Source organism: Pithys albifrons, chromosome 11 (genome assembly GCF_047495875.1).
Source record: "Pithys albifrons albifrons isolate INPA30051 chromosome 11, PitAlb_v1, whole genome shotgun sequence".
Taxonomy (NCBI): Eukaryota; Metazoa; Chordata; class Aves; order Passeriformes; family Thamnophilidae; genus Pithys; species Pithys albifrons.
Window position 1 is genome coordinate 1,571,691 of NC_092468.1, and position 27,694 is coordinate 1,599,384.

Sequence of the window (27,694 nt, forward strand, 5' to 3'; positions counted from 1 at the left end):
CCTTGCTGTGCCTTGGGACAGGGTGGCAGAGGAGCACAACAGCTTAGGCTGAGCTCAGCATGGCCTGCAGTCCAGGCTCAGGATGTTCCTGGCTGAGTCTGTGGGGCAGGAAAGCAGAGTCAGACTCTGAAGGTGCACGTGGAGCTACACTTGAATGCACAGGGGGCCAACTGCTCAGCAGTGAGAGGTCACTCAGCTCTGCCTGAGCCACCTCGGGGCCTATGGAATGAGGGAACCAAGGGAATGTTTGACCTTGAGCAGTTAGTAACAGCTCAGATGCAGCAGGCAGGGCAGGGGGTGTTGATTATTAACCACCAAAAGGGTTTGGAGAAGTGAACTGGTCAGACTCCAAAACTAAATGAAATATATACTGTGATTTATTGATGGTTATCAGCAAAACCAAAATGAAAAGAACTGTTCTCTACTGCCAAGTGCCATGGTTCCCAGCATGGGCAGCCCCTCCTCACCCTCACAGTGGGATGTTGGCATGTTTCTTCCAGGGGCTGGACTGGGATTTACTGGCGAGCACGTCCAGGTCGTGGCAGATGCGCCGGCGGGTGGTGGAGGGCTGGATGATGTCATCCACAAACCCTGCACACACGGGACAAACCCCAGCCTGAGAACCAGGAAGGCTCTGCCTCAGCCTCCTGGGTCTAGGCTCTGACACACACCAGCAAAATCAAAACAGAAGTTGGAATAAATAAGTTCACAAGTTACAAATTCAGCTAAATTCAAATAGCCTGAAAAGGAAATACTACTGTGTCAATAATTTTTAAATTTAAATGCCTTCTACCCCACAGTTACTGCAGCAGAGGTGGAAGTCGAAACAGTGGAAAAATTTGCTCCAGAGTGCTGGAGAACATCACTGAAGTGGACCCTTACAGGCTCTTCAGGCTCTGCATCAGGACTGTCCTACAGGCTGGCAGAGCACCTGTGCTGTAAAGGACAAGTTGTGAGATGCTTTCTACCATCTACAAAATTGAAGATGCACTTTCCAGAACAGTCCCGCCCTTCCACCAGGCTCTTTCCAGCTGAAGATGTGTGTTGTGTGTAGATGTGTTTGTGCTTCACATGCACAAGCTGTGGTTAAGCATCACCTTTCTGACCCAGGTACAAATGCCCTGCCTCTGTAACTTATTCATTAGCAAAAGGTTTACTCAAGAGCTGCAAACTTGTCCCCAGGCAGTGGGAGCCCCAAACAGGGCACACAGTGTGGGATATCCGTACCTCTCATGGCAGCAGGAAAGGGGTTTGCAAACTTATCCACGTACTCTTCCTCTGCGTTGGCCTCTTTGCCTCTGAAAATTATCTGGACAGCACCCTGGGAACAGCACAGCTCGGGTCAGGGGCAGTGGGGGAGCTCTGGGCCTCAGCAGCCCCTTCCCCACCAGGGTGAGCTGCGTCAGAGCAAACCCCACCTGTCCCCAGGCCCCTTGTGGTGTGCAGGGGCCTGACCTCACCTTGGCCCCCATCACGGCCACCTCTGCCGTGGGCCAGGCATAGTTTGCATCCCCTCGCAGGTGCTTGGAGCTCATCACGTCGTAGGCACCTCCATAGGCCTGGAACAGAAACCAGGGGGTTCACTCCTGGGGCTGAGCTTCCCCTGAACAGAGCACAAGCTGCAGGAGCCCCCTGGGCCAGACCCCTCTGCAGCTGGAACCCCGGAGAGCAGGGAGGGGGCTCTGGGGAACCACGGGCATGGCCAAGGGCAGCAGAGAGGGAACCCTGGTGAGCAGGCAGGGGGCTCTGGGGAACCACGGGCATAGCCAAGGACAGCAGAGGGGGGTCACTGTGTGTCTGCACCTGCAGACCTCGCCCTGCACAGCACTGGGGCCCTGCAGTGCTCCACTCACAGTGCAGGGCTGCAGGGCAGTGGTGAGCAGGCACTGCAGGGCTGCAGAGCAGTGGTGAGCAGGCACTGCAGGGCTGCAGGGCAGTGGTGAGCAGGCACTGCAGGGCAGTGGTGAGCAGGCACTGCAGGGCTCCAGGGCAGTGGAGAGCAGGCACTGCAGGGCAGTGGTGAGCAGGCACTGCAGGGCTGCAGGGCAGTGGAGAGCAGGCACTGCAGGGCAGTGGTGAGCAGGCACTGCAGGGCAGTGGAGAGCAGGCACTGCAGGGCAGTGGTGAGCAGGCACTGCAGGGCTCCGGGGCAGTGGTGAGCAGGCACTGCAGGGCTCCAGGGCAGTGGTGAACAGGCACTGCAGGGCTGCAGGGCAGTGGTGAGCAGGCACTGCAGGGCTGCAGGGCAGTGGTGAGCAGGCACTGCAGGGCAGTGGTGAGCAGGCACTGCAGGGCTGCAGGGCAGTGGTGAGCAGGAACTGCAGGGCTCCAGGGCAGTGGTGAACAGGCACTGCAGGGCTCCGGGGCAGTGGTGCCAAAAGCCTCTCAGATAAATAAGCAGGAGGAGCAGACCAGCAAGAAAAAGGTTAATCCTTTAAGGACCCAGAGTTTACGGAGCCAGGTACCTTACAGAGAGAGAAAGGAAGAAATGAGGTAGAGTATGGCAGGAGCCTGAGGAGGAAGAGCAACCACACAAGCATGAAACCTGCAGACACAGCAGAAGACACATGCAGTCAGTGCTGGGTCTGCAGAGAGAGGCTGAAGAAGCAGAAGGAGAAAAAGCAGATCTGCTGTGTGCAAACAGATGCCACGTCCTCAGCGAGACAGGCCTGGGACAAGTACTGCAGTGAAGGCATTCCAGGCAGAGGCAGAAACGGGAGGTGTCAGAGGGGTGCAGAGACAAGAGGAAGGAAGGAACTGAGGTCTGAGAATAGAAAAAATGGCCTCTTGCAACCTGGCACAAAGAGGTGTTACCAGATGGGACAAATGGAGGTGTGACAATGCACAAGTGGGACAGACTAACAAAGCTCCACATGACTAAACACGTGTTTGTGGGAATAGAACTCTGGAAGAACTCCATAGGATCGTCCCAACTTACCTTCCTGGTGATGACAGTGATTTTAGGCACAGTTGCTTCTGCAAAGGCAAACAGCAGTTTGGCCCCGTGCCGGATGATCCCACCGTACTCCTGAGCTGTGCCTACAAAGAACAAGTACTTATTTCACTCCAGGGAATTCACAAAACCCCATCACGTGTCACCAGCAGCAAAGCTGACCACGACCACAGCCTTGGTACCATCCTGAAGGAGACACCAGGAGATACCAGGCAGTGTCCTCTGTACCACCCTGAGCAGCACCTGCGGTGTGTGAGGTCACAGAAACAACACTGACCAGATGGTGCCTTCCTGGGAACAAAATACACTTAGAGCATTTTCAAGACTCCACATATGACTCGCAGTGGGAAACACAACCTACATTCACTTTGGTCATCCTTCAGGGCAGCCCAAGTTGAACTCCTCTGTAGGGATTCTCCCAGCAGGTGCTTCTGGAGAATGGTCATCCCTGTGACAGGATGTCCAGCACCCTCTGCCCCAAACACAGGCCTATCTGACTGGACTTGGACTCAGCAATCCCACGGAACTTATTTCTAGGATTTGTGGATTTCAGACCACAAGGCATAACTCTACAATTAATCTCCAGCAGTTTAATCCACCTACTGACTTTGCTTTTAGCACATGGGAGAACCTCCTAAGAGTATGTGGGATCATCTTAATGGATGTGAGTTTTTTAAAGTAAAATTTTCCATAAAAATTCTTCTATGAGATTCAGTAACTTACCTGGTTGTCTGTTTGGTGGCTTGACTTCAATGCTTCCCCTCAGGTGTAATTTCAGTGTCAGGTAATTTCTGCCTACACTTTGGTTCCTGCCTTTCCCTGCAGCCTGTGGGACCCTTCCCCACAGCAGAAATCAGAGCAGACAGGGCCTCAGAGCCCAAGCAGCAGCCTGGGCACAGCTGGGGCACGGGCCTGGCATGGGGCTGGGGAGCAATCACAGCCCCTGTGATCTGTCACAGCCTCTGTTTCTAATTCACATTTAGAACAGCCAGTCAATCAAAGTGCTTCAAGATCATTCAGTTATTTGAATTTTTTAACATGAACTCTTTTCTGGCTACAGATTCAGTCCTAAACATGTGTTTTTATCCAGCTACAGGTCATGGACAGCTTAAATCTCTCTGCACACCTTTGAAACGCTGGGCCAGTGTTTGGGTCACTGGCACTGGGAGATGTGTTGTACACCACCAAGGTTCTTTCTTCCTCTCTACTAAGCAGGGACATGGGATGATGCTGCCTTCAGAATTTCATACTTATTCTGAGATTTCTAATGCTAATGGGCTAATCTTGCCAAACTCCTTAAAATTTAGGATCACAACCAAACCTCAGGTCTCATCTCTTTATCCTTCTCTATTTTATTTTTCTTCCATTTATCTACCTTCAAACCAACCTACTATTATGCAATATTAAGTCACTACTTTTAATGAGCTGCATGGAAATAACTTTTGCCTGGATTCCAAGCAACTGCCCAAACCTGGATCCCTGCAGTGTCTCCTGGGGTGACCCAAGCTGTGCCTGGCCCATGTCAGAGCAGGGTGAGCCTGCACTGGGGAGGGAGGGCAAGAGGGAGAGGAGGGTTCAGTGACCCCTGTGGTGTTGGCTCATGGTTCAAACGTGCCCACTGTAGTGTGTTACAGCAAGAACTGGAGTGCTGAACAGTGACATTCAGTGCTGTGAGAGCTGCAGGGCCTCGAGGCAAACCATAGTTTGTACAGAGCATTTACATGAAATTGGATCGTGGAAGGTCCCTGCTCCTCTCCCAGCCTCTTTTCTAAGGGCTCATTTTAACAGAGTCTGTGCTGAGAGCAGGCTCAGGGCAGCCCTGGCCTTCCTGGTGTGCCTGCAGCCCCTAAACCACGGGCACTTTCATCTGAGAAGTGCCTTGGAGTGTGAGAGAACCTTCCAGAGACACAGTAACAATCAGTGGCCACAAGAACATCCTTCTTCCCCCCAGGTTGATCCTGTCACACCTCTGGGTGGCAGGTGAGGTGGTTTCTGCTGCTGCAGCAAAGCCTGGACAGCAAATGTGCCCTATGAGTTGAGTAACTCCAGTGCTGAGCAGATGTGGTTGGATGGTGCCCCAGCTGGCACTGCTCCCTTCCCTGGGCTCAGAACTGGGTGCTGGAAATCAGACAGCATCTAAATACACAGCTGAGCATCCTGAGGAACCTGGAGGCTCCTTATAATGAAGCAATCACTGTGACTTCCACACCACCTATGGCAAGGGCAGCAGCTCCAGGCAGGGCTGGTTTTGCCTTGCCCAGGCCACAGACACAGCTTCTGCCAGCAGCACAGAGCTCTCCAGAGCATGGCATCCCCATGCCTGGCCCTGGCAAACTGCTCATCCCAGTGTCTCCATCAGCTGCTGGAGACTCCAGCATTCACTGCCTGACCTGTCCCTCTGCTCAGGTCACGCCAGCACAGTGCTGAGAGCCCAGAACACAGTGACAGGAGCAGGGCAGGGAGGCACTGCTTCATTGTCCTGCAAGTCTGTGCACATTTATGAGCCTTTTGTGATGACTACTGTACTTGGAATACAGAGTTTCTGCCCCAAAAAGTGGGATTTGAAAACCTGACATACAGGACTACTACAGTAGAGGTTTTCTCACAGAGTTCTTAAAATGTGTTTTTAACAGCAAGAGCACCCTGCAATGGCAAGGCTTTACCTGGCAGGAATCCAGGGACATCCACAAAGGTGATCAGGGGGATGTTGAAGGCATCACAGAACCGAACAAAGCGAGCTCCTTTCACAGAGGAATTTATGTCTAAGCACCCTGAAGTTAAGAGCATAGAGAAAGAAAGGTGTTACCAACTCCCATGACCTGCAGTAATTCAAGGCAACTCAAAAATCACACTCTTTTAGCTGTAGCGCCTTCTTAAAGAAAAAGCTTATCTGTAGATAATGAGGAGATAATCTGCCTGAAGTTTTCCTGGTTTAGAACTAAGATTACAGAATAAGCTCCATTCGAAGGCTCATTTTGTTTTTCTAACCCCTGTGTCCCAAAACAGCAGCTTAATAACATTCAGGTGATTTAAAATATTTCTTCTGTAACATTCCCTTCATTGTTATTTTTTATATCAGTCATATTGAAAGGTTACAGAGTTCTCCATTAAAAAACCCAAAACATTAAACAATGCAATAATGTTTTGAGAAAGATGTGTTTTTGGTAAACATGCTGCAGAGTGTTTCTGTTCTGTTTCAGTGCCATTTAGAATTATATTATGCACAATCATATTAAACCAAAACACATTTGGTATAAGAGCATCAATGTGAAACATTAAAAACAGTTGTTAAAACTGAGAATGTCAAATGAAGATTGATATTAAAACCATCTGTCTATATCTTGATAGTCAGATCTTGTAAAGGTGACAAAAGAATGAAACATCATACTGGGTCATCTGATTTTCCCAGACAAAAAGGCAGAGGAATTAAAAACAGGGAGTAAACCAGAAAGTTCTGATTGGAGGTCACTTCAGAAATTAACTTAAAGAGGGAAAGCAAACCCCCTTGACAGTTTAAAAGGGTGATCTTTAGAGCTGCACGTTGTACCTTCATACCTGTACCCTTGGGGGCCAAGAGCCCCACACCTGGGTGTCTGGAGCCTTTGCACCGTTCTGACTACAGGGAGGTAACAAGTGCCTCACCCTGGAGAGGAGTTTTAGGGGTGTTACTGCTGTGCAGGGAAGGGTGCAGTTCCCAGGTTCTGCTTAATGCAGTTCCTTGCAGGCTGGGCCCCGCTCTGTGTGCTGGGTGGTGACCTGGGGCCAGAGCCCCTCCAGAAAGGACCTGTGCTCCACAGCTCACGGGGGCACCAGTGAGATCCAGGACGGGCCCTGAGAGTGGGGAGCACACACAGCAAACAGCTCCTCTGGAGCCAGAGCCCTGCACAGCACAGGCAGACACACAGGGGCTTGGGCACACGCTGTGCTCTGACCTGATGCCACCTTGGGCTGGTTGCCCACGACCCCAACGGTGCGGCCGTTCATCCGGGCAAAGCCAACCACGATGTTCCTGGCGTAGGATGGCATGATCTCGAAGAACTCCCTTTCATCCACAATCTGCAAGGGTGACAGTCAGGCAGAGCCCTTGTGAGGACACGCAGATGTGTGTAAATACACAGGCAAACACAAACCTGGTTACCTTAGGACAGCAACTTCAGAACATTTCAGAACTTGTGGAACTTTGAAAGAAAGGAAAGGAGGGAGGGAAACCTTTTAATCTTTGCAGCCTTCGTTCAGGAATTAACTAGTCCTGGACTTACTGCCAAAACTGTCAGGTGAGTACCATCAGAGAACATCTTTATGGCTGTGGTGAGCCTTTTTCCTGGTTTACAACAAACTAATACTTCAAATCAGATGTTAAGAACTTCTCACATCTTAATTAGTGACCGACTTAAAGAACAACTTCCAGTGATAAAATAGCAGTTGGTGGAGCTCAGAAACTGCCTCTGTTCGGTGTAATGTCTCTGCACACCTGTGGTGGCTGCACTGCTCTGGGGCTGAAGTTCGGGGGGTGCTCTGCCAAGTGCCACCGGTGCACAAAGCACAGTCAAATCCCCCCGTTCCACAGGGAGCACAGTTATCCACGGAGCAGCAGCGACACCTACACACGGCTGGGCAGGCTCCTGTCAGCATTCCCCTTCCCAGCTGTGCCCACACTGCACTTTGCCAATCACTTCCTTTGCCTCAGCCTCAGAAAAGCTGTGAAAAACTTAAGTATTATTAAAGTGGTTTTATTGCTTTCCTTAATACTTCTCAAAATCTGTGGGGAAATTTGGGGGTTTTTCCTCACTTGCTTTTTTTAAATGCCACCTTTTAACTTCCAGTACATGTAGTGCTGAAACTCACAGTGGCAGAGTCCAGAGATTAAAGCACCCCGAGCTTGCCTTCCCCACTAAAATGACTCTCAATGCAGCCAAAGTGAATGTGCTGCTGAGCACAGGCGTGGGGAGAGCAGAGGGACACACTGTGAGGGTCCCACAGACACAGCTGAGGTGCCCCCTGTGTTGCCTGTCCACTGCTGGCTCCAGCAGCCCCCCAAGCCCCTGCTGAGCTGCTGCTCCAAGCCCAGCAGGAGAAGCAGCAGCTGGGAATTTGAGCATTCAGAATTGGGACTCTGGGGGTGCTCTGCAGGGGCTGTAACGGCGTCAGGTGATAAAGCTGCTTCTACAACCCTGTTCTCTGCCCAACGTATCGAGTTGCTAGACCTGGAAAAGTGAAGTACTCAAAATTAGGCAAGAGAATTACCTGCATTGCCTGTGCTGCTTTAATAAAACCTCTGTTATTTATACACTGGCTTTCAGATTTTTAAAAACCTTGTAAGATGTTCCTTGCCTGCCCCCTCCCAGGAGATCTGCCTCCCTTAATGAAACACAAACTTGGGAGTTTCCAAGGGCTTGACTTGCAATTTAAAAAAATAAATATATATTCTTGTACTGTGTGTGTATGTAACTGTCTCTTGGCACAAACAGGGAAGTTTAGATCTTCACAGGCACTCTGGGTAGTTTATTACCTTTTATAAGAGTGCCAGGATTTGAGACAGACATCACGAGGTGCAGGGAGGGGACAACAGAACTCAAGGGAGAAAGGGGCTTCAGCCCCAGGGAGAAAACTGAATTACAGCATCTTTCATCTGCACAGTTGTGCATAAGTTGGACCCTGAAAACAAATCTCAGAATTCCTTCATCTGCTAGAATCTTTGTTTCCCCTGCAGTTGTTGCTGTCCCTTCACTCATGGCTACTAAAGAGGTGAAAACAGTCGCTTGTGGAGACTAAAGAGACTTCTGACTAACAGTATGTCTGTGCAGTGCCACTGTGCCCAGAGCACACCCCCTGCAGACCCACCCCACCCTGGCACACTCACAGAGTGGATGATGTCCAGCATGTCGTAGGCTTTGGTCGACTCGCTCGGCACGATGGTGTCCAGCTCGGGAGCCAGGCGGTCACTGCGGAGAGGGACGGGTGAGCCACGGCACCACCAAGCCAGGAACTCACCCAAACCATTCCACCTCTGGGACCCTTCAGGGGACCCTCCTCAGATATGGGGAAGAACTGCTTCTCTGCATCTCGGGCAGCCCTGGAGGCTTTTTCCTGGAGGAGACAGCTCTTGATGGGCTGCTGTGTTAGGCAGTCCTTCCCTGGGCACGGAGCTGTGTTGGGCAGTCCCTCCCTGGGCACGGAGCAGCTGCTGTGTTGGGCAGTCCCTCCCTGGGCACGGAGCTGTGTTGGGCAGTCCCTCCCTGGGCACGGAGCTGTGTTGGGCAGTCCCTCCCTGGGCACGGAGCTGTGTTGGGCAGTCCCTCCCTGGGCACGGAGCTGTGTTGGGCAGTCCCTCCCTGGGCACGGAGCAGCTGCTGTGTTGGGCAGTCCCTCCCTGGGCACGGAGCTGTGTTGGGCAGTCCCTCCCTGGGCACGGAGCAGCTGCTGTGTTGGGCAGTCCCTCCCTGGGCACGGAGCTGTGTTGGGCAGTCCCTCCCTGGGCACGGAGCAGCTGCTGTGTTGGGCAGTCCCTCCCTGGGCACGGAGCAGCTGCTGTGTTGGGCAGTCCCTCCCTGGGCTCGGGCACTGCCCAGGAGCGGCACAACCCGGGCTGGCCCCGTGGGGGCACTGGTGGCCCGTGGGACACGGATTGTTCCACAGAGATTGGCAGGACCAGGTTCAGGGGCAGGAGAGCAGAGCCTGCTGAGCCCGGTGGCCCCAGCTGCTCCCAATGCCACCACTAGGTCCCTGTCCCACAACGACACAGTCACCTCTCTGTGCCCCGCTGGCCCCTGTGAGCCTGACCACCCCAAACCAAGGACACCTTTCCAGGCTCATTCCCCTGGCTCCAAACAGGCAGAGATCCAGGGATGGGGCACACCCCCCGCCACTCTCAGTTCCTCCCGTGTGATGGCTGCATTTCACCCACCCGTCCTGTGCTCCCCTCCCGCGGAGCTCCCTGGGGCAGCAGCGCCGCCTGCAGGGTCAGTCCCCTCCTGCCCTGCCCACACCACCCCCTGCACTGGCAGCCACTGGGGCTCTGGATTCCCTCACAGTCCCAGTGTTTATGAGCTACCACTGAGAAGGCTTCAGGGAACACTGTATTTGTGCTATTCCATAAAAACACTGATCTGTGTGTTATAAAAGGTGTTTCTGTGGAGTTCTTGCTGAATTACTGTTGCAACAATGATTCAGTGCATTTAGAACAGGACAGCACAAGGCTCTAGACACCCAATTTAAACCTGAAGGAAGTTTGTCAAAATCAGACAGAAACTGTTCCTCCAGCCCCGTGGCTGTCTCTGTGCTGCTCAGACACATGGACAGGAGGCACAGCCCTGCAGAGAGGGTAAGAGATCCAGCTATTAATAGAATAAAGGGGACAGCAACACTCCAAGCCACATGATCACAAGCATTGTAGGCAAATACATCCATAAAACAAAAAAGCAAAACCTTAGTCTGATTAAATTAAACTGATTTAACAGGCTAAGCCCCAAACTACAAAAGAGTCTAAAACTTCCTTGTCCATAAAGTAGACAGGGATGTGTTCCAGGTTCTGCCTGAACCTGTGGTACCCCACAGGATAAGCAAAGTGGAAAACTGCAATTATTAATTGACAGTGCTGTTGAGTGCTGAGGGAAATTCTGACCGCATTAAAATAAATAACCATCAGTAAATGAAGACATTACCCAGCATACCACATGTCTGAAAATCTTCAAACCCTCACAGAGGCCATGTGGAGCTTGGAGTCACTGGGCTGCAGAGGTTGAGAACTGCATTTCTTACAGATCCCACTTCCCAGAGAAGAACTGCTGCTCCTCATCAAAGCCTGTGACAGCCAGAGACACCCTCACCCAGATGGACACTGGTTTGCCTTCAGGGCAGAAGTGAAACTGCTCCTGGTTACCAAGAGCTGGCAATAACCTCCTCCAGAAATCCACAGAGACACACATAGGTAAGAATCACACCATGCAATGCCTCCAGTGCAGTCAGACACCCTCCAAAGGCTGGGGACACTCACCATTAGACAACTTGGTGCTGAAAGGAACTTCTAACCCTTTACAACCCAGGCCACTGACAACAAAAACTCCACCAACACAAGTTTCAGCAGCCAAGACTGACATTCTTCAACACCAGGAAGAACTTGCCTGCCTAGAGGGAAAGCCAAAAAAGCCAGACAAGCTCACCAGCCTCAGGCCTTAATACTGAAGACAAAAGTAGACTACACTTGGTGGCAGGTTTTTGTGGTGTAAAAATGATGGAATAAGAAAGGAGTTCCTCTAGAGAAATGGGCTGGGACTGCAGCAGCTGTGAGATCAAACACATCAATCCCAAGCAAAAGGAGTCTATTACAATGTCAGTATGTCCAGATGAAGTAATACCAATCTATGCATTAGGGGCACAAATGGGAGAAATATTGAGATGCTGCTATAAAAACAGGCAAATGTAACAATTAGCTCTGTCTCCACACATATAAAGGCTACTAAGTGAAGTTCTTAGTACAAATTGCATTTATTATACTATGATCCTCTGACAGTGTGTCAAGCTGCATAAAAGATTGTCTCCCTTAAGGAATAAAGAGCTAATCTCTCATACATTAGTAGCTACAACATAACTGACAGCTTCTCACAAGAAAATAAACGACCCATTATAAAGTACATTGATTTAAGAAATGGACTGTTGTTTCTGTAGTGAAATTAAGACACCATAATCAAGTCTATAAAGAGTAATTATCCAAGCACAGCTTGTTGAATGCTTAGAAAGACCATGATAACCTCAGAGATAACCCCCAGATTTACCAAATCAGATTTGCCACGTTCTTTGATAGTTTCTCACAATCAAACCAGAACAGTGTTACAGTTTAAAGATCAACACCTTAGAAAAATTTATGACCAGTAATTAGCTGACCTGTCCAACCATGCCCTGTAGGGCACTTGGTGAATTTATTTATCCAAAAATGAACAAAGTATTTCAAGTACCAGTGTAGTGATTTGTTAACTTGATCCAAAACCACCTCCCCAAACTGTTGCAAAGACACTGAAAAGCAGAGTGAGGCACAAAGAAATAACCTTCCCAACTCACATGTTGAAACCTTCATGCATGTAAGACCACAAGACACATGACACATGTGTGAGGAACTGAGAGGGACGGATTTGGGTGCCACTCCCACACCAGAGAGGGTAACAGCTCTGAGGGGTCCCCTGTGCCAAGGGCTGAGCTGGGAGTGTACCCCGATCTCGGGTCAAAATGCTTTTACTCCCCTGCCATTCTCCACCTTTGGCAGTGCCAGCAGGGCTGTCCCCTCAGTGTCCCCTGTCCCTGCTGGCTCTCGAGCTGTCCCTGCAGCCCCTGAGAGAAGTCCAGACAGTCACTGTTTCTCCCCTCCTGAAAGTTTTTCCTGTGTTATGGTGCCAACTACACAAGGAGCCTGAGCCAGGCACTTCACACACAAACCTTTCTGCCTCCTTGTGGCTTCCTCACCCCCAAGCCCCAGGAGCAGAGCTGACCCAACAGAACAGGGCAAGTCCTCCCCCACCCTGCTCACTGTTCAATCTTCTGCCCTGCCAGCTCATTGCAGGGACTGTGGCAGCCCCCTGTGCAGAGGCGTCCCTTCCCCATGCCCTGTGCAGGGACTGCCCTTCCCCGTGCCCTGTGCCCAGACTGCCCTTCCCCGTGCCCTGTGCAGGGACTGCCCTTCCCCATGCCCTGTGCAGGGGCTGCCCTTCCCCATGCCCTGTGCAGAGGCGTCCCTTCCCCATGCCCTGTGCAGAGGCGTCCCTTCCCCATGCCCTGTGCAGAGGCGTCCCTTCCCCATGCCCTGTGCAGAGGCGTCCCTTCCCCATGCCCTGTGCAGAGGCGTCCCTTCCCCATGCCCTGTGCAGGGACTGCCCTTCCCCGTGCCCTGTGCAGGGGCTGCCCTTCCCCATGCCCTGTGCTCAGGCTGCCCTTCCCCGTGCCCTGTGCAGGGGTTGCCCTTCCCCGTGCCCTGTGCCCAGACTGCCCTTCCCCATGCCCTGTGCAGGGACTGCCCTTCCCCATGCCCTGTGCAGGGACTGCCCTTCCCCGTGCCCTGTGCAGGGGTTGCCCTTCCCCGTGCCCTGTGCCCAGACTGCCCTTCCCCATGCCCTGTGCTCAGGCTGCCCTTCCCTGTGCCCTGTGCAGGGGCTGCCCTTCCCCATGCCCTGTGCCCAGACTGCCCTTCCCCATGCCCTGTGCAGGGGCTGCCCTTCCCCATGCCCTGTGCAGGGGCTGCCCTTCTCCGTGCCCTGTGCAGGGGCTGCCCTTCCCCATGCCCTGTGCAGGGGCTGCCCTTCTCCGTGCCCTGTGCAGGGGCTGCCCTTCCCCGTGCCCTGTGCAGGGACTGCCCTTCCCCGTGCCCTGTGCCCAGACTGCCCTTCCCCGTGCCCTGTGCAGGGGCTGCCCTTCTCCGTGCCCTGTGCAGGGGCTGCCCTTCCCCATGCCCTGTGCAGGGGCTGCCCTTCTCCGTGCCCTGTGCAGGGGCTGCCCTTCTCCGTGCCCTGTGCAGGGGCTGCCCTTCCCCATGCCCTGTGCAGGGACTGCCCTTCCCCATGCCCTGTGCCCAGACTGCCCTTCCCCATGCCCTGTGCAGGGGCTGCCCTTCCCCATGCCCTGTGCCCAGACTGCCCTTCCCCATGCCCTGTGCAGGGGCTGCCCTTCCCCATGCCCTGTGCTCAGGCTGCCTTTCCCCATGCCCTGTGCTCAGGCTGCCCTTCCCCATGCTCTGTGCAGGGGCTGCCCTTCCCCATGCCCTGTGCTCAGGCTGCCCTTCCCCGTGCCCTGTGCCCAGACTGCCCTTCCCCATGCCCTGTGCCCAGACTGCCCTTCCCCATGCCCTGTGCTCAGGCTGCCCTTCCCTGTGCCCTGGGCCCAGACTGCCCTTCCCCATGCCCTGTGCAGGGGCTGCCCTTCCCCATGCCCTGTGCAGGGGCTGCCCTTCCCCATGCCCTGTGCTCAGGCTGCCCTTCCCCATGCCCTGTGCAGGGGCTGCCCTTCCCCATGCCCTGTGCTCAGGCTGCCCTTCCCTGTGCCCTGGGCCCAGACTGCCCTTCCCCATGCCCTGGGCCATGATGCCAGGCTCAGAACACCTGTCTCTCTGCCCCCTGGAGCCAGAGAAGCCCTGGAATTCAGTGTTGAGAGCCAGTCTCCTCTTACCTGGGGTCATGGCACTCACACACTGGTGCTGGGTCACGGTTGCTCAGAGGTAAATAATTAAAGAACTCCCGGAGATTCAGCAGAGCATCGATGTCATTCTCGAAGGCTCTGTGTGCAACTCCTGCACAGAAAGAGGAAAGCAGGCTTGGAAACGATTGTGCAAGGTTTCCTTTTCAAATACATACCAATAAAGATACAAAGAAGCAAGAACCTTTAAACTTGAGCCATGAACAATCAGGAGTCTTAAGCCACCGAATCTGACCAGCTAAAAATACCTCGAATATGTGTGGCTGTGTCAGACTGTCTGTGTAACAGGTCTGGATTGTTGATCTCATGTTTAAAATAGTGTGAAGTGGTTTATCAGCTGTCACAGCCCTAGCTGGATCCCAGCCTTCTGGAATTCTGTACTGGACCACAGGTTTTGTTATGGTGGCTGGTCTGGGCAGCAGCCCTGTGTGTGGTTTTGGTTCATCATCAGCTCAGTTCACACAGAATTCAAGATCCCACAGTCATTTGAGCCCCAACAAGATTCATGAGTCAGTTTTCCCAGAGGGGAAAAAGGGGAAAAAGAAGTGCCTCATCTCACACTGCCACTCGTTTAGAGCTGAATACTTCAACCAATCACATTAGTGAGCAAAGGGATTGTCGAGAATCTTTCAACTCAGGCAAATTTCTGGAGAACAACCAAAAAGCCCCAGCCCAGGCCAGCTTTGCTAAGCCCTGTCCTCCAACAGGGTTCCCACCTCTAGGATCTTCTCTAGGTTTGCTCCTTTCTCTTCCAAATCCCAGAACTTTCCTATTTTTCCTGTTTTGTGTCCCATTACTAAAAAGAACCATCAAGAGAGCCATATACAGAGTAAGGATCTGTGATCAACCAGAGCTTTATCACCTCAGAATAACCTGCACTAGCCAAGCACCAGTTCAGCCAGAACAACTCTCACTTGCTTTGCACACCACTAGCCCACTAAGGAACCCCCTCAGCTCTCACCAGACACTGCTGTGTGTGTCTTTGCCCCCCCGAGCTGCTCCTGGGTGACATCTTCATTAGTGACAGACTTCACCACATCAGGGCCCGTGATGAACAGGTAGGATGTGTCCTGGGGAGGGAAAAAAACAAAAACACACAGTGATTGCCAGAGCCAAGGCTGCAAAAGCACCCAAGGAACAGCCACAGTCCCCAGAGACTTTCCCCCAAATGAGAAAAGAGTAGAATAGAGAAAGAAATTTCTTAAAAATTCTGAATGCATTATATAAAAAAATCACCAAAAAATGCAACTATCCCAAATTTATTTGGGAAAGGTTTTCTTCGGGTTTTTTCATGCAAAATACACTTAATCCAAAGCCAGAGACCACCTCATAAAACACTCCCTCCTGTGGGCTCAGTGTGAGTCTGACCAAGGTCAGCAGCAGGAGGTCAGGGCACAGCCCCTTGACCCTTACCTTGACCATGAAGGTGAAGTCAGTTAAGGCAGGTGAATACACAGCCCCACCAGCACAGGGCCCCATGATGAGGGAGATCTGGGGGACCACCCCAGAGCACAGAACATTTCTCTGCAACAGGAAAAAAGACACCTCATTTTACCAGCAAAGTGCATCTTTAAATCTGTGCCCAGATGCTGCAGAAATTTACAATCATAAATAGGATTGTTTTATTTACTGGGAGACAAAAATCTGCAGGCAGTGTCTTGATGCAAACAGAACCAAAAGGATTTTGTTGCTTCTGTTTTGCTGCTTTCTATTCCCATACACTTGATTTCCTACACCATGCAATGACTGCAAAGGAAGACGGAATGAGTGACCTCAACAGATGCTCCAGGGGCAGGAACTGGAGTGGGGAGAGGTGGCTGTCCCTGAAATCTGAATGAACAGGCACACTGTGATAGAGACAGAGGGGAGCTCTCTGTGGCCAGGTCCCTGCAGCAGCTCCAGCTCACTGCAGGTGAGTCAGTGCTGTCCAGAAACACCACCTGCACTGCTCCCTGCACAGCTGGGTCACAGCTGGGTCACAGCTGTCTCTGTAACTGCTCCCCCCAGGCTGCACCAACCCCAACACTGCCAGCAGCTGACATGTCACCCCACCTGCTCTCATTCCTCCTGACAGCACATTGATGGGGATGTTCTGTGCACACACTTTAAAGCAATATATTTTGGTAAGCACATAAAAAAATGCCAGTTCTGTGAAAAAATGAGCAGCAGTGTGTGTAGATGGAAAATTCTTGCATTAGCCACCAAAATCCTGTAGAAACATAAAACTTTCACCAGTCCAATCAACACTGGACATCCCCCACCAGTAAGGTTAACACTGCACACTTCTTTGAACAGAAACCTCTTTGCAGCCCCTTTTTCCCCCACACTGACCTCCCACCTTGGCAGCACAGGCACTTGCTGCTTCTGACCCGAGCTGCTCAGGTCTTCTTCAAGTGCACAGTGTTTGATTTACTTTGAGTGCCTCTTTCTGCAGTGGAAATCCTTCACCTTTTACCAGCCCTACTGAAAACAAATCTGGTGTGGAACTGTTCACACATGTGTACTGAAGAGGAGACACAGGGCCAGCTGCAGGTGGGTCACAGCCACCCAACAAAACCCTGAGTCGTGGTGTGCTCATGTATCTCTGACAGATAACTGTTCAAAGAGATTCCATCCCGATGCAGGCAATTGATAATTTAGGTGTAAATTAAAAAGTTAAATAGCTGTTTGTGGTTCTCTTCCACTGTTCTCTTTCCCTCTTATGCCACAGCTCCTGCAAAGCCTTTCACTGGCTCACAGAGCTTTGCAGGGCTCAGCATCACCCTGTTTAACACATGGACCAAAGCAGCACCACAGTCTGCCCAAAGCCAAGGAAAGAGCCAAGCTCTGGGTCTCACAAGCTGCTTTGGTCCCTGGCTGAAACAGAATGGTAACATCAGGTTTCCTTACAAACAGACTCAAGCAAAGACCCTGTCCATGCCACTCTCTGTGCATGCCAGGCCCTCTGGGCACGCAGCAGCCCACTCACCAGGAATATGTCTGCATATCCTGCCAGGGACTCCACTCCCTCCTGGATCCGGGCGCCTCCGGAGTCGTTCAGCCCAATCACGGGGGCTCCAACCATGGCAGCTTGATCCATGATCTAGTGATGAACACAAACCCCTTCTTACTGACCCAGCCAAGCTAAACCCAAGCAACAAACCCCAGAAAGTGCACCCCTTAGAAAAAAATCCATTTGTGCCAGAATCCAAAGGGCCTACTCAGCTTCTCCTGTACTCCCATTAACTCTCAGTCTCTGACTGCTCACCAAAGCTCATGTTTGGCCTCATCCAGTCTGAAGGTTACAGGACACACATTTCATCCCTGCCATGACCTTCAGTGCTGCTCTGCCCTGCCAGCCCTGCATCTCCACATCAGCACTGGGTTTGGATGGTGCCCATTTGGATGCTGCCCTGTGAGTGGGACCAGAGAGGGCCAACCCACACCTGCTCACAAGGGGCCTCCACTGCACCTCATCAGTTTGTTGCAGTGGGGGTTGTGTAACCTCCCTAAACAGCATATTCTAATGCTTGATCATCCCTCTCAAAAGTTCTTTGGGAAGACTAAACCAAATCTTTCCTGTGGAAATTCAGAAACATTACATTTCTTTGACACACAGCAGTGAGGGAGAGCACGTAACAACTTCTCAGCTTTCACCTTTGTGAACATTCAAGCACCCCAAATCTCCCTCCAGTGTTCACACTCCCCTTCACCACCCAGACTAAGCACCACCCATTCAGTCACACTGTTCCCTCCATATCCTGTTCTGTCTGATCATTCACTTGTCTCAAGATCATACACAATACTCCAACAGAGGCCTAAGTGGGAGGATTGAATTCCTTACATTCCTTGCATAAAGTATTCCTGATTACTGGATTCCAGTAAAATGTTTGCCAGTTTCATAACACTGCATCACTGGCACATTATGTTAAGATCTGTTTTAACATCAAGCTCTGCTTTAGCTCCTAAATAACTTTCTGTAAAACCACACACTGTCAGCCAAGGCCCATTTTGAATTTCGAAGCTGCTTTTTCCTGCCCTGTGTTAGTCCTTCCAACCACTGTTAGGAAATTCTATTTATTTCAGACAACGTTTAACTTACCAAGAGCCCAAAATTCCAGCCCAAGCACGGGTCTTTATAGTTCTAGAGGGGCTTTGTGACCTGCTGCCACTCTGTCAACCAGGGGCTCCTGCTGCTCTGAGTCTGCCTGGCTGTGGAAAAGCTGCAGTCTCACGGTGGCAGACACACAGAGAGGCTGCACAACCCAAATCCAACCCCACATCTCAAACAGCTCTGCATGGACTGCAAACACAGTCTGTGAGCCAAGCCTGCCCTCGTTTGCTGCTGTGACACACCAGGCATTAGCAAATGCCTTATTAAAATCCCTGGAGCTGACAGGCATTGCTTCTTCCTAGAAAGCCTGTTGTCCTATTAGAGCAGACTAGTGAAACAGGTTCACTGACACATTTTGCTGTTTTATAGACTTATTTATAGATTATTTATTTATTTCAAGTTCTTCCTAAAACACAGATCAAAGACTGAGACCCAGAACAACTGATGCATCCATGGCTTTCACACTTTGGTGCCCAGCACTGACACTGATGCCCACCAAGAACAGCACCAAGCAGGAAGGACTCACCCTTTTTCCCAGCTCTGTGATCAGCACTCTCCCTGCTGCTTTAGAAATAAGAGATCCAAAGATCCAGCAGAAAACATCCCATCATTCCTGTACCATTAAATTCCTTCCAATTACAGATATTCAAAGCTCCAATGGGAAAGGCTAATTCAAGTCTTTCCCAATATCAAGACTTAGTAAAGCCAAGCTGTTATAATCCAGCCTAAAGTCTTTGTGCTTTCTACTCTCATACCCCCTCACTGCTGAAGGGTCTGTGCCAAAAGCAGGTTTTTTCCACAGGAGAAAAGGCCTTTTCCACAAAAATCCTTGTTTCCAATTCCAGAGCAAGAAAATTCAGGAAGTTTTCCCAGCCCACACCACTCAACACTCATGCATGAAAAAGTTTTGACTTCCCAGCCCTGGGATTCAAAAACTTTTCCAGTGAGACAAGCAGCCAAAGGGCAATAAATAAGCACAAGTGCCTGATAACAGCAGCTCTGAGGAACAAGGTGACCTCCAAGTTGTAAAAATGTTTATCTTCACTGTTTAGTTGCTACATTGGGTTTTTATAAATACTGTACACTTCCACACTGCACTGTGCATGGGAAAAAGCTGCTCCAAGCTCACTGCACATCTCTCCAGTAATGACTAGTTAATTTATATTTGTATTTGCAAGCCTCTCATCTTTTGAAGCACAGTAGAAAACACAACTTAATTTCAACACAGTGTGTGTTACCCAGAAAAACTCTCTTCCACTCCAAAAGCTCCCAGAGGTGCCCCCTGCCCTGCTGTGTGTGCCCACCTGAACTGGCAGGAGGGGACAGGCACGTCCAGGCTGCCATGGCACACACCAGAGCCCACTGCAGGCAGTCACCAAACACTGTTACCAAAGGCATTATCACAACAGACCAAAAAAAGGACTCTGACAATTTTTGGGTTTATTTTCTACTGTGAAATATTACCTTGCAGATCTTCTGAGCATGAGCTCCAGATAAACTGCCTCCAAATACAGTAAAATCCTGGAGGTAAAGCAAATTTTCAGATTAGAGAAAGAATCATTTCAGCAAAATGTTGTCAAATATTGCAAGTAAATAATACAATCCTACATGCTCTGTATTTGCTGTGCTGCTCCAAAACAACTGACTCCCCTGGTGCAGTTTGTTCAACCCAGTTCAATCCCAGACTCCTTCAACAGAATAAGATAACCCTGAACATGTGTCACCACTCTATATTCAGGAGTTATGCCCAAGAGTTGATTTTTCTTTTAGAGGGGCTGTAGGGACTGTGTCAGCCAAAACTGCCTGTGGGTGCCACCCCAGGTCTGAGCAGCAGATCTGTAAAAGCAACACAGGGCCCTGGGACTGATCCAGAATTAAAAGGGGACGTTCACACCTCCTGGCACCAACAGCACAGACACAACTCCTGGCAAGGTTTTCTGCTGCTTCAAAGAAGCCCCAAAAACACAGAACAGCTCAACTATGATCAGCAGCTGGACCAAAAAGGAAGGAACATCTCAGGTGGCAGCTTGATTTGGAGGGGAAAAAGGTTTTAAATATAAATATAAAAAGAGAAGGGTATATCAGGAAGGGGCACTTTCAAATTCTTTTAATGTAAAAACTGCTCTCTACTTGTGTTCTTATGAACTGAAGGATTGTGTTTGGCTCCTCTCTTGCATTCAGGCCCCTGGAAGAACCAACACCCCAGACAAAAAAGGCAGGGAGTACGACTTGCTCCAAGGTCACACAGCAACAGCCACTCTGGCCATGAGGGCAAATGGAACAAAGGCTACTTTGTGGCCCAGAAAAGAGCAGCAGTCACCAATAATCTGAAAGCAAGCCTTTCTTTCACAGTGGTAGCACTAATCAAGATAAGCCTCTACTTCGGATGTTTCCTCTAAAATATTTTTATGTTAATATAAAAACTCTATTTTAACATAAAAAGTGCATTTTATCTATTTATAAGCTGTATCACAAGCTTTTTGCCTTCTTCCTGTCTGCAGGTGCCCTGCTTCCTCCACAGGATCTCAGGTCCAGCTTACGCTTCAGGGAGGAGGCCAACAGGCAGGAGGCCACCCTGAACTGCTGGGAGAGGAGAAGTTCACGGCGTTGAAGCAGCAGAGCCCTACCTGGCTGAAGACATAGGCCAGGCGCCCGTTAATGCGGCCCCTGCCCGTCACCACACTGTCCCCAGGGTACTGCAGAGAGAGCAGAGAGCACAAACATCAGTGCAACACCAAAGCAGCAATGGCAGCCACTAAAAACCCCACAAACGTCCTCAAAGCAAAGCCTGGCTCCCTGAGAGGACTGGCCCTGCATTTCTGCACTGGGGGCTCCACGAGGATCTCCCCCAGCCCTGAAAAGGAAAACTAGAAGTAATACCACATATTTGTTGGTGTCTTGGCTTGAGCTGGCAAACTGCCAACTGCACAATCAAAGCCTCCCTCCCTCCAGCTGAGAAAAAGGGAGAAATGAAAAAAAAACCTAGAAACTCAAACCAGTTTATGCTTATACAGAAAAGAGACAATTAAGAGAAAACTACAATATAACACACACTTACACAAGTTAGATATAACAACAAGTTTCTACCTCTCACCAAAACCAGATTTCATTACTCCAGATTCATAAAATACTCTAAAAGACACCCAGCAAGGCAAAAGAGGGAGCATAACAATAAAATGTTTCTACTTCCCTGAAACTAAACCAGATACGATGCAGTGGTGGCAGGAGCAGGGCCCAGGGCAGAGCACGTGCTGCCTCCACTGCAGACAGGATGGAACTGAGAGAACACCTCCTACTCCTGTATTCATATCTCAGGTTTGTGTCACCTGGTATGAAATATGTCTTTGGTTACTTAAGTCAGGTGATACCTGTCTCTCCTGATCTGTGTGGATTGTCTGAGCCTACTAAACTGAGGTTTAGTTAAAACTAAAGCCCAAACTACCACAGTTGGGTATTAAAGATTAATGAATTTAGTAGTTTCCCTGCAAATTTCAGCCCATCTGGAGCTAATGCAAACCACATCCTTAGAGACAAGACATACCTTGTATTAGGATCTGATGTTTCTGAAAGAATGGGCACAACACACAAACCTTTGAGGTGTTGATAAAGGCTAGAAAATAAACTGGAAAGGTCAAAAAATGTAATTACAGTCACCTCAAATGCTTCAACTTGACTTGTCCCATTTCTCACTCTGTAAATAAGGGAAGAAGAAAGAGCTGGAAAAGGAAATGGAGTCTTAAAATGTGCTTAACCTGTATTTCTCACTTTCTACCAAAGAAAATATACAGAAGTCCTTCAAGACAGCAGTAGACTTTACTGGGCTGTCAGCAAGGAACTTCAGGCATTGAAATGCTTTTTGCTGATTGGATTAAACAGAAAGTGTCTGGTGCAGGGCCCACTCCAAGGCCATTCATGCCCAAGGTGGCCTGTTCCCAGGAAAGTCACCCCTGCCTGGGGACCCCTCCCAGGCTGCACACACAGCTCTGCTGCCAGCCCACAGCTCCTGGCACATGAACAGCAGCAACCACACCTGCACTCCAGCCACTGCCTCATGCAGTGACTCCCAAAAGCCCCAGTGGCTGACGGAGTGGCCTGGATGTGAGCACCAGTCTCAGCCTTCCTCAGAAAGTTCAGGAACTCAGGGAAATTCAATGCTCAACTAATATTCCAGCTCACTGGCCACAGCTGCTGTGAAACTGTGCTCTGTAAACACAATGTGCAGCTCATTGAAGGTGAATTCTGAAGGACAAGAGAAAATTAACCCTCTTGTCACACTCAGGACTCTGCTGCTCCTCATGTTCAGGAATCAGGGACTTGTTATCAGCACTGTGGGATGCAGGTGGGGCAGTGTGGTGAGAGAGAACACAATCAGTTTGCTGGGGAACAGAGAAAAAAACTACTTAGAGAAGAGATTTGCTCCTCCATTCACTGAGAGGGGAGAAGGTCTAACACAACATCCTTCCCAGCACCGGGTCCCACCAGTCTCCTGAACCAAACAAACCCTTCACCTGTGCTGCTCATGCTGGAATTCTGCTGATCCTGCAGGACTGAAAACTAACGAAGTGGTTCAGTACCTGCACAAGCAGGAGCTGCAGTCATTGTGTGCAGCAGCTTCTCCCCACACCCCAAAGCACAACAACCCCCAGCAAACAGGCCTTGGGCTACAGGAACATCCAACAGGGCCATCTGCACTGGCCACTAACACAGCCCAGGCCTTCACTGGTCCTTTCTGTACCCAGTCAAAACACCTTTCCCAGGCAGTAAATTATCAGACTTTGGGGAGCCAAGGATTTTCCCTGTGCAAGGAACCCCAAGAGAATAACACCATCAAAGCTCTGCAGCCTCCTCTACTGTTAAAAATACAAATCTCAGACAATACCCAGGGAAGTATTTGAACCAAACAGGTGACCTTATAAAAAAGGTATCAAGACAACTGAAAAGTAAACTATGTAAGCTGTTAAATGGAAACTGATAGTAATTAAAGCAAATTTGCAAAACCAAATTATAAACAGAAAGAAAACAAAACAAATGAAAGAAATTGCATGTGAAAAGAAGAGCCCAGTTTCAACCAGTGGGCTGGCTCCACAGTGGAGGACACTGAAACAAGAGATACATAAAATAAAAGTACCTTGTTCTTACTGGAGTCCATCCCAAAGTCAGAACACCTGTGCTCCACAAACATGTCATATTCATCAAAGCTGTCAGGGTCCAAGAGCAGCAGAATCCGTTCTCTTGCTGTCAGCTTTCCCTGGAACAGAGCAAGCAACAATTACAGAGCCATCAGGAGGTTCTGGCTGTTTGCTGACCCCCAGCAGATGCAGTTTAAGCAAACAGAGCCTCACTTCATGGGCTGCATTGGGCCCACTGTGTTACTGCAGGCCCCCAGAGCTGGAAATAGCCTATACAGTGATTATCCTCCTTAAAACAAACATAATGCAAGCCAGACTCTGAAAAGAAGGACAACTGTTGGAGCAGCACTACCACAGGAGAAAGGAAACAATCTCTGAGACTTTTCAACAAGATATAAAAGCATCACAGCTATTTTTGCCCACACTTTTAAATGCTGCTATTGAGGCCTTTGTTCTATTCTTAACCACGGGGCCCTTCCACAGCTAAACCAGCCCTTCCCAACAGCCCAGGGCTCAATTCCCCACCCTCCTTACTGGACTGCAGGAAATGAGAGGAAAAGGAAGTATGACAGCCTGGAGGGATCTTCTGATAAAACCCTTTTGTGCCTTTTTCTGATGGACACTGGCATGGGCAAAAGTAGGAAAAGGGCCAAGAACACCAGGAACTGACCAGATATGCACATCCCTTTCTCAACACCATGCAGGAATAAACAATTGCAAAGTTCTTCATATCCTCACCTTCCAAGCAAATTTGCTATTTCCAACACAGGTAAGGATCTGCCTGCAAAGGGGGGGGCACCTGAATTGTCTTCTTCAGGGGATGGTGTGGCCCTGTATCCACAGGACATTGAAACACAGCTCAGGCTCTCTGAGCAGTAGGCCAAACAGTTCCTGAAAACCAGCACACAGAGGAAAGCCTGAAGTAATGCACAGGTCTCACTTTTATAACACATAAGCTGTTCGGGAGCCCTCAACAGGCAGAAATCCTTGTACATTGTGTGTCAGCGTCCTGGATGTGACTTAGTGAGCACAAACTCTCTTCAGATGTTGTATAAGTGGGAGAGGGAAACTGGTGACAGACTGGTCACTGATGTGGCCATTCCCACCTCCTGGGTGCCTCCAAGCCATCGTAGTGCCACAAGGGCCTTGCACCACACCAACAGACATCCGAGGAAGAAACACCAAACAGAAACAGGAAACCTCTGTTGTCAGCTCAGTCAGCATTGCCCACATCCTGAACAAGAGAGGCAAGAGACTAAAATCCCAGCTGTTCTCATCCTTCCCATCTGTCTTTACCTTATTTCCACTCTGTCAGCTCTTTGCTCTCATCCCTCAGAAGATCCGCTTAGATTTGTAAGAGCAGTGAGGAGCTGAAACTGAGCTGGTTGTACGATTCCAAACCCTGGGCAGTGTTCAGCAGCCTCGAACTTCCCCTCCCCTGACATGTGCAGGTTGCAATGTCTGTGTGTGTTACCCCTCACACACTGTTAGAGCCACCCTCGGGAGAGCGCCCCGAGCTCCAGCTCCAGGAATAGTCCGGAGATGTTCCCTTTCCTGCACGGGCACAGCAGCTTCTAAGGCCGCTACAGCAAAGCTCCAGCAAAGGGGCCGGGCCGCGGGGCCTCGCACCGGGCACCGGGCAGCGACAGCGGGGACAGCGGGAACACCGGGGACACCGCTCCCGGCTAGGTCAGCGGGAACACCGGGAACACCGGGGACACCGCTCCCGGCTAGGACAGCGGGAACAGCGGGGACACCGCTCCTGTCTGACACAGCAGGAACACTGGGAACACCGGGAACATCCCTCCCGGCCGGGACAGCGAGAACACCGGGAACACCGGGAACACCGCTCCCGGCCGGGACAGCGGGAACAACGGGGACACCGCTCCCGGCTAGGACAGCGGGAACAGCGGGAACACCGGGGACACCGCTCCCGGCCGGGACAGCGGGAACACCGGGGACACCGCTCCCGGCCGGAACAGCGGGAACACCGGGGACACCGCTCCCTGCCGGAACAGCGGGAACACCGGGAGCACCGCTCCTGCCGGGCCGGGCCGTGCTGGCTCACCCGCTTGTGCTGCGCGTCGATACGGGCCTGGCCGCCGCCCAGCAGCGCGGCGCGGCGCTTCTCCTCGATGCGCTGGGGCACGGGCGGCGGGCGCGCCCCCGAGGCGGCCCGGGCGCCGCACCGGGACACGGACACGGGCACGAGCAGGGCCGGCCCCGCCACCCGCCGCAGCACCCGCACCGCCGCCATGGCCGCCGCGCCCCGCCCCGGCCCGGCCCGCCCGCCGCGCCTGCGCCGCCCCCGCCGCGGCCACGGCACGGGCAGGGACACAGAACGCGGGATACAGGCACGGCCCCGCTCGGGGGTCACGGCCTCAGACACAGGCAGGGCCCCCGCCACGGGCACGGCCCCGCTCGGGGGTCACGGCCTCAGACACAGGCAGGGCCCCCGCCACGGGCACGGCCCCGCTCGGGGGACACGGGCATGGCCACGGCCCCGCTCGGGGGTCATGGCCTCAGACAGGCACGGCCCCGGACACGGACACGGCCCCGCTCGGGGCGGACACACAGCCCCTGCATCCCCGAGCCCAGCCCGCTCCCTCCGCGCCGCTCGCCGCTGCTGTCTCCCACGGGCACGGGCATTGGCACACCCACAGGCACGGGCACACCCACGGGCACACGCGGCAGGTCCCCCTGCCCTGCGCGGAGCAGAGGCCGCTGCGGCGTGTGACAAGGAAGACGGCGAGCAGAGGTGTTCGCTCGCAGCAGGAGCTGCCCCCTCGTTCCTCCGAGCGGCAGAAAGTGTTTGTTATGAAAACTGCCCTTGTAACACACGGGCTCCGGCTCTCTGCCTGCTCCCATTCCCACGCGATCCGGCTCTGGTCACTGCACACTCGGGCACGGCCCGGGCCGGTACAGCCCCGCGCGGAGGGGGCGGACCGGGCGCCGGGGAATACGCAGTGCACAGAGCGCTCCCCGCAGAGCATCCGCAATCCAGAGCTCTGATGTCATGGGCTGCAGGCAGCGCTCCAGCCGGGAGCGCACCGTCTGCGCAGAGCCGCTCTGGGAGCCCGCAGCGCCCCGCACACGCTGCCCACGCACAGCCCCCTCCCGGCTGCGTGCCCAGGGACCGAGCGTGGCACACACGGGCAGGCCCTGCAGAAGCCACAAGGGTAAGCCTGAAGGATCGCCAAGCATGGAAATTCTTGGATTACGCCGCATATACAAGCTGCCGTACAAGAACTCATTTTGGAAATGCTCTCAGGCTCCAGTCCAGCCTCCTACTCAGACTCAGCACTGGATTCATACCAGTTTTCCAGGGCTTTGTCAGTCGGATTGAACAGTCTGCAGGGACAGAGGCTGGCATACCTTTCCCAGTCCTGGTTTCAGTGCCTGACTGGCCCCATGGGGAAACCGATTCCCTCCCATCCTGCTCAGTAGCAGCCTGCCCTGTTTCACCTGGGGACAGCTGTCCTTGTCTTCTGACTGCACCCTTCGTTCAGGGGGGTAGTGAGGGGACACAGACGGGCTGTCCAGTACCAGAAAGCAGCTCTTAGGGGTGTCCCCCAAGTCATCTCCAGCCTAACGAAGACAAAACCCAGTCCATCAGCCTCTCGGGGCAAGTGCTCCAGCTCATCACCATCATACTGTCCCTCCTCACCACAGTGTCCCAACCCAGATACAGCTGCGCTGTCGGAAACAGTGGTTAGGTTAAGACCCACTGCTCTTCTCTTATCCGCAGAACCCGTCATCTCATCACCAGAAGGCACTGAGGCTGGTCACGCAGTTCACTCTTGGTTAATCTATGCTGGCTATTCCCAGCTATCTTCTCCGTGTGCTGACAAAAGGCATCCAAAAAGCCTTGGACCATGGTTTTCCTCAGAGACCAAACTGAGGCTGACTGCCTTCAGTCCCAGTTTTTTGTGGATGGGGGTAACCCCAGCCATCAGGAATCTCCCTGAACTCCACAACCTTTCAAAGATGACAGGAGCCCCCCTGTGACTCCTCCAGCTCTCTCCATACTTGGTCACCCTGTTGGTCCCCAAAAATGTCTGTCAATAACTTCTGACTCAGTCACCCCCAGTCCCAGGAGCCCTCTCCTTGAACCTGCCTATAGGCAGAAAGGCCTGGGGAGGTCCTGTCAGTGAAGACCAGGACAAGGAAGGCATGGAGTACCTCAGCCCACACCCAACAGAGCATGAAGGTGTTTCAGCCCCAGCTGAGTAACTGCAAGATGTCAGTGCATTCCTCGCTTATCTGTGAGATAACTGCTCCTCTGTAGCAGCTTAACAGCCAGGCTTGGTCAGAAACCAAGAGTGGCTTCTCCTGGACACTACATAG

The 27,694-nt window shown here is 51.8% G+C and overlaps 1 protein-coding gene across 1 annotated transcript; it reads right to left on the reverse strand.

Annotated features, from left to right (window-relative positions):
- Positions 1-355: 355 nt before the first annotated feature.
- PCCB (propionyl-CoA carboxylase subunit beta) lies at positions 356-25,774 on the reverse strand. Its single transcript, XM_071566926.1, has 15 exons — positions 25,416-25,774; positions 23,347-23,466; positions 20,846-20,914; positions 19,683-19,739; positions 17,094-17,207; positions 15,539-15,649; positions 15,087-15,195; positions 14,099-14,219; positions 8,814-8,895; positions 6,886-7,009; positions 5,617-5,724; positions 2,939-3,039; positions 1,461-1,559; positions 1,228-1,321; positions 356-591 (listed from the first exon to the last, which is right to left on the reverse strand). The coding sequence occupies exons 1-15, from the start codon at positions 25,602-25,604 to the stop codon at positions 470-472; spliced, it is 1,620 nt and encodes a 539-aa protein (XP_071423027.1). The 5' UTR covers positions 25,605-25,774; the 3' UTR covers positions 356-469.
- Positions 25,775-27,694: the final 1,920 nt, after the last annotated feature.